At 39.0% G+C, this 7377-nt stretch overlaps 1 protein-coding gene across 1 annotated transcript; it reads left to right on the top strand.

Moving 5' to 3' along the window:
- The first annotated feature begins 1238 nt into the window (after positions 1 to 1238).
- Positions 1239 to 3962, top strand: LOC112198749 (meiotic recombination protein DMC1 homolog). Its single transcript, XM_040518634.1, has 11 exons — positions 1239 to 1520; positions 1586 to 1645; positions 1793 to 1831; positions 1948 to 2005; positions 2092 to 2137; positions 2243 to 2288; positions 2791 to 2883; positions 2978 to 3046; positions 3168 to 3246; positions 3386 to 3552; positions 3684 to 3962. The coding sequence occupies exons 1-11, from the start codon at positions 1239 to 1241 to the stop codon at positions 3726 to 3728; spliced, it is 984 nt and encodes a 327-aa protein (XP_040374568.1). The 3' UTR covers positions 3729 to 3962.
- Positions 3963 to 7377: the final 3415 nt, after the last annotated feature.

The following is a 7377-nucleotide window of genomic DNA, read 5'->3' as shown; positions in this document are numbered from 1 at the left end:
GTTGCCCAAAAATCCAACTACCAGGCCCAATTCATATCTTGAGCCCAATAAGCAAATTATACCTACAATCATCATGCCACTCATGTGGACCCCAGCCACATTCATGCATTCGGGGATTGCATGAACAGGTGTGTTGTGGAAGGTAATGGAAATGCATGAGGCCCATTATTAGTTTTAGGCTTGTTGGTAATTTTGGACTTGGGGACTAAAATTCAAGCTCAACAGCCCAATTCTGATTATGGGTAAGTGAATAAGAAAGAATCTAAAAATCCTTAATTATGACAACACTTCTTTTACCCAACATCAAACCATTTTACTTAAAAACCATACATCTCAAATACTATACCACATCTTTCTACACAAATGCCAATTCTCTACCTTTGACTTCCCTTTTTCCGCAACAAATTTTGGACCACGATTCTTGGGATCACAACAGCGGGAATCCTGGAATCATAGCAGCAGGATTCCTGGGATTACAACAGCAAGATTCCTGGGATTACGGCAGCAGACCTAAGCCACCACCACTCTATAAATCGATGGTTATAGCTGCTGTGAAAGGAGAAGCAACACACAAGCTAACCACTAAACAGCCCAAGCAATTCTCTTATTCTCTTAGAAATCATTTCCAGGTCCAGAAACTCATGGTTTTCTAGCTCCCACGCCACGCACATCTTGTTGAGCCTTTACTAAAGTTGCACACTAATTCACTGTCAATAATGCTTAATACAGTCCAAATATTACATAAATAGATATTAACTATTCATGTGTTTAGGCATGAATGATATCATATGTTACACACTGTGTTACTAATAGGTTCAAAGACACTTTTATCATATGTTACACACTGTGTTACTAATAGGTTCAAAGACACTTTTATTTCAACGTTTACAGTGTCATTTAAAAAGAGTATATTGTAGAAAAAGATAATAACAGATAAGCTACGATTAAACTAAGTCAAGAGATTAATCCCCAAGCATCGAAAAATGTAACTATCCACTTGGTAAGAAAGTGGAGTTGAATAAATTTGACACAACGCGAAAAAGATGCACAAAGCGAAGCTCTGCATCCCGCCTCTGAAACGCCATCGTTTTGGTCCATTCTCACCCTATAAATAGAGACCCAGACCCACTCCTCTCACTTCTCTCTCACTCCCGACTCCATTTGCTCCGGTCATCGACTCCATTTTCTCCGTTCATCGATTTTCTCCGATCATCGACTCCATTTAGGTTTCCGCGACAATGGTGCTCAGTGGAAACAGGCGCGAACAGCCCGAGTGGTACCAGCAACGCCAAAGTGAGGCGGCGAGGAGGGCGCGAGCTACTCGTGAGCCGGAGGTCCGGGCTCCACGTCAACATCCGCCGCCGCCGCCGCCGACGGGCCCCAGGGTCAGCGCAGCCGAACGGCGTCAAAGCCGTCGAGCCGCCATGCGTGAGCAGGCGGCTCCGCGTCCCCGAGCCGTTGTTGCCGTTCCTGAGGGAGTTCCTGCAGCCGGTGTGGGCGGCGCTGAAGCAGCCGGTTCTGTTACACATACTTTTTTTTTTCTTGGAAAATGTTGATTTTACGTACTGTGATTATTGTTTGGTAGGGCTTGACTCCAATCGATGCCAGAGTTGATAAGATTTGTGAAGCTGCCGGGAAGATAGTGGTTAGTGCTTAACCATGTTCCTTGTTCATATATTATTGTTGGTGTTATATTCTTATTGCCATAATCTGAAATGTTTATCTAAATTTTCTGAAGTTTTTCGAAACTTATCAGTCTTATCGGTTTTCACTATTGTTTTTTCTTTTTCAGAACTTTGGATATATAACTGGAAGTGATACTCTAACCAGAGTAAGATTAAAGTTGTTCGTGGTTTTAAGCTGGCTTAAGTAAATGCAGTCTTGAAAGTTATTTTACTGTGGGGATGAAATTGAACCTCAGAAGTTGACTTTTGTTTTGGTGTATAGAGGGAGTCTGTGATTCGCATTACAACTGGGAGCCAAGCACTTGATGAACTATTAGGCGGTAGTCTTGTGCTGTTAATTATTTAATCTAATGTTTATCATGCTCAATAGTTTGTTTTCATTTGATTCTGTGTTAATAAATTGCAGGTGGGATTGAAACTCTTGCAGTCACAGAAGCCTTTGGGGAATTTAGGTGAGCATTGTTTCTTTGAGTATCACTGGTGTCCATAATCTGAAATGTTTCTTTTGAGTCTCACTTTTGCCCATTGCTTGTATTAAACCTAAACACTGATTTCAGGTCTGGGAAAACACAGCTTGCACACACACTCTGCGTAACTACACAGGTTTGTCTCTCTTCTTAGGTTGTGACTGTCTTAGCGTACTGGAAATCATGCCATCATTGTGCAAAATTCTGTTGTGGTCTTTTCCTAAAAGTCTGGCATTTGAGTAGTGAAATGTTAAGTTTACATTGACTGTGATTTTCAGTCATCTTGCATATCATTCAGTTTCATTAACAGAGAAATTATACACCATTAAGAAGCATGTTACTGAAAATGTGATAAATGTGGGTTTTGGACTGCTGCAATACCATGCCGAGTAAAGTTGAATGCCACTATACACCATGCCATATCTGGTCTTTCTCAAATCACAAACTAGTAGCTAGCCTAAGATTTCCATATTTGAACATGCAGTTTGATTCGAATATCACATTATATACATCAAGCCTTGCTGACTGAGATTATTTGCTACTTTTCAGCTTCCTACTAACATACATACACTTTCACTTGAACAAATGATAGTGATGACTGTGAACTAACCCTTGACATTTTCTGTGACTGCATAAAGATCTCTTATGCTCGTGCTTTTACATATGAGCATCAGTATAATCTGCTTCTTGGTCTAGCTGCAAAAATGGCTGAAGAGACATTCAGACTTCTGGTAAAGACTTCAGTACTTTACTTGTCAGAACTCTGTCATGGTACAACTATCAACAGGCCTGGAAGATTGACTTCTATGTGTTCATGTGTTTCAGATTGTGGACTCGGTGATCGCTGTATTTCATGTTGATTTTACCGGGAGAGGAGAGCTTGCAGATCGCCAGGTCAGTTTCACAGATACCCTGCAATACATAGGCTCATATACAATCATTTAGATCTTTCAGACCAAATAAAATATAAACTCATTTAAATCTTATGGCCTTCCTCTTTATTTTTCTTCTTCAGCAAAAACTCGCACAGATGCTTTCCCGATTGATAAAGATTGCTGAGGAATTCAATGTCGCTGTCTATATGACCAACCAAGGTAATCGGTCATGGACCTAATTCAAAGACCCTTTTGAGCTCAATCATGGATCATTTTTGAAAGTGTCATTCTTTGAGTGGATCTTATAGTAATTTGATGCATGTAAGTTAGAGGCTCACAGTGACTGATTACCATGCAGTGATGGCTGACCCCGGTGGTGGAGTGTTGTTATCTGATCCAAAGAAAACAGCAGGAGGTCATGTGCTTGCCCATGCAGCAACCATAAGGCTCATGTTTAGAAAAGGCAAAGGAGAACAGCGTGTCTGCAAGGTGTTTGATGCCCCGAACCTGCCTGAGGCTGAAGCAATATCCTTCTCATTTGCTTTATTGATATACTTTATGACTTTTATCGTTACGTGCATCATCCCATAACTGAGACTGCATGTATCATGACTAGGGTAGGCCAATATGTGTTGTTATTCTTGACAGAAACGAACATTTTCCAGATAACTGCAGGAGGCATTGCAGATGCAAAGGACTGAAGTGCAACGCCTTTCTATGACACAAGAAGCAACAAAATACTGTAATATTTTAATTTCCTGCTATAGTAGTTGGTAAAAAGTGGCGGTAATATGCAGAAAGGAGAGGCGTGGTATAGTGGTAATGACAAGTGTGAATATAATGCAGTAGCAGCAACTATGCTAGAAAATGAATGACCTCAGTATTGAATTTTTGAACAAGATTACTTTACCTGAGTGCTCATCTTGTGTGCAAAAGCATCTAGTACTTAAAAGTGCTTTTCTTATACAGTACTTTTGATTTGCATGTACTATATCTAAGAAACTCTATTATCTGGTTCAAAAAGTACAAAAATACTTTAGGCATGAAAGAGTATCGGGACACCACAGTATTGTTGCTTTATTGGCTAGTTATAGTGGGTCTTCTCTGTTCTTGTGTCGTTTGGTACGAGTGACCTCCTTAACACCTTATTACTCTTGTCAAAGGGTCTTTGCAAATCAATTTGCTTTTTCCATTAATAGTTGCCTACAGAAGGTACCTAGCCCATTCTTCCTAAATCACAGCTTCTTGTTCTTATACCCGAAACACGTCAGTAAGAAGCAACAATGACGACTTATTTTGAGGACCAGAAACACAGGCTACTATTTTAGTAAGGCTCCAAGGACGACCAATGATTTCCTAGCAAGACTAGGATCAGTTTAATATGTATGATCACATTGAGCAGACAATGCAGGGGTGAAAGCTCTAGAAAATCGATTGACGTACTTGGACTGGCAATTAGGATGAGGTCCAATAACTTTTTAAGAATTATGAATTATTTGACTCATACATGTCCACCAGTATGACACGGTGCCATCAAGATCATTTAGAGCAGTGACGATTAGTTTATGAGCTTGATATGGTTTTCTGGTTGAATTCAAGCTCATTGTCTACACCATTCATTTGTTTTTTTGTACAAGATCCTAATTATATTTGGTAATAGTGATGTCTTAGATCTGAACCTCTAATTATGTTTCTCCCCCACACGTTTTTTTTCACAGAATCATTACCCATTGTTTGCTTGGTTCGAGTTCCTTCCATCCATTGCTATTAGAGTATATGGCGGGATCTACTAAAGCCTCAATCCCACATCAGATTGTTATCAGAATGAAACCTCACCTCGACCTCCTTGTATAAAGGGTTCTCTCCAACCTTGGGGAAGGGGCGAACAAAAAAAAAAATCAAATCAATTACAGACCGCTCGGCAAATTCCCATCCTTGGCATAACTCTCACATGCTTTAACATACAACGAAACCACAAAACATTACTTATCAAGCACCAACCGATCAAAGAAAGTTAATCCTCGACTGCTCAAGAAGTGGATATCGATGATTGGATTTCTTTTTATGAATACTTTCGCATTGCTCTTGGAGTCTTGGTACAGTTTGAAACAGTTTTCACTACATTTTTTCCCCCATAATGTTATATTAGCAATTTTTTTTTGGTTGAATTCCTATTACACTTCATTATATCTCTAATTTTGGACTTACTCTCGGAACTTTATTACACTAAGTTAGATGATTAACTTATTTGGAAAGTGGGACTCTGATTGTTGATGCTGTGTGTGAGCATTTGTGTGATTATTTTAGATATGAAAGTTATAGGTGATTTGAGTTGCAGGTAGATCAAATTTATTGCGGCTATCTAAAGATTTCCATATAGAAATATGCTATTTGATTTAAGCATCAGGACATACACACGCACACACACGCACACACATCAAGCCTTGATGATGTATATATCAATGTCCTCGACCTTGCATTGTAAGCTTCAATTTACCAATGCAGAGCACTTGGCTTTATAAGTTTATAGTGCTTAATTGAGAAATTGACAGTGACTGTTAAAAACTCGTGGGGTCATTGATCTTATTTGGTAGTTTTGTTTTCAAAGTGGATTGTTCTTGTAGGAATTTGATTCTTTATATTGCATGATCTCACCGCAGGGCTGGCCCTGAGGGTTGCCTCCTGAGGCGGCGGTCTTAGGCCACCAGTTTCGGGGGGCCTCGAAGGATTCAGATCTGTGTATATGACATGTATAATATTATGTTTTTGCTTTCACATACGCATGTTACAATGTTACTTCAGCGGAAGCGCGGTTTGTCTGCGCTTTAGCCAACCAGAGTTCAGCTTCCAGCAACCTCTTTTACTTTTTTTTCCTTTTTAATCAATTGAATCAATTTTCCTTGGGCCCAATGGCCCAACCCATCTTTTCCCTTTCCTTCTCCATATAAAAAAGTAGAACTGATCCCCTACTTCTCCATATGAAAATGACCCAAATTAAACCCCATATAAAAAATTTATTTTATCTATTTTTGATTTCAGAAATTCTTCAAGTATGAATAAAAGTTCATACACACTTTTTTTAATTTTAATTCTATATTTATTTTTAATCAAAACACATTAATTTGTACTGTTATTTGGCAAAACTATTATATATCTGGGAGGCCACATTTTAATTCTTCGCCTCAGGCCGTTAGAATCTCAAGACCGACCCTGCCTCACCGAGTTCATCCGAGGATGCAAAATTTTCAGACAATACAATTATAGAAATTCTCGATTCTCCAATGACTTGGAAAATTATCGACAATGTATGTTCCTCTTCTCTACTCATAACCCCACCAGCTACCTAAGAAGGTGTTGATTCCCTTTTAAAGCAAAATTGCTAGAAGAATGTCGTGCAGTGATCATATTTTCTCATGTAAATGTTTGACCACTAAGACAAGAAAAAGGATAAGAAATGTAAAATTGGTAAATTTACATACATTCAACTTAGCTTATGACTCAGAAAAAAAAATATATTTATTATAGAACGGAGCTTCTATTCATATACACCGCAAGAAGAGAACTCGAAGCATTTTAAAGAGCAGTAATATAAATTGGAGGAAAGATAGGTAAATACCAGTAAAGAAAAGCTATAAGACAAAGCCGGTAAAAACTAATATTTGTGTTGAAATGTTGATGAAGTATTGAGGTAAAATATGCTATTGCATTGAGCGTTTGGTCGAGGACCTCCAACAAGGATGCATATAGTCATTTTTATGTTGAAGGATAAAACTACTAAATAAATAAAATATATTACCTCGACTGTAAGTGTCGAGGATGTATTGACTACAAGACTTCAAAGTTGAGAACCAAACCACGGTTACATGCATTTGAGTGGAGTAACTGCTAAGTTGGGAATTAAAACTCATAACCGTGCATTCAAGTTGATTATCCCAAATTTTGCGGTCTCGATGCCAGTCAACTTCATCTATTATTGCGACCATTTGACCACGATTCCAAAAATTTCATTCCTTACTCCACGGTCAAATGATCGCAGTCCTTCAGTATGCCATGGCCATTCAAATGCGGTCCGCCGTTATGCCGCGGCCATTCAACTCCAGTCCTTTGCTATCCCGCGGCTAGTCAATCATTCAACCGCAATCCTTCGTTATGCCATGGCCACTCAACTACAATCATTCGCTTTGCCGCAACTATTAAACCATTCAACCACGGTCCTTTGCTATACCGCCTCGACCATTCAATCATGGTCATTCATTATGTCGCAATCACCTAAATAAGTTAGTATATCGTAGCCATTCAATCGTGATCATACACGCTATTTATTGAATTCGTTTAAACAGCTATGGTGTG

This window comes from Rosa chinensis, chromosome 4 (assembly GCF_002994745.2).
Source record: "Rosa chinensis cultivar Old Blush chromosome 4, RchiOBHm-V2, whole genome shotgun sequence".
NCBI lineage: Eukaryota > Viridiplantae > Streptophyta > Magnoliopsida > Rosales > Rosaceae > Rosa > Rosa chinensis.
This window is presented reverse-complemented; position numbering and strand designations above follow the sequence as displayed.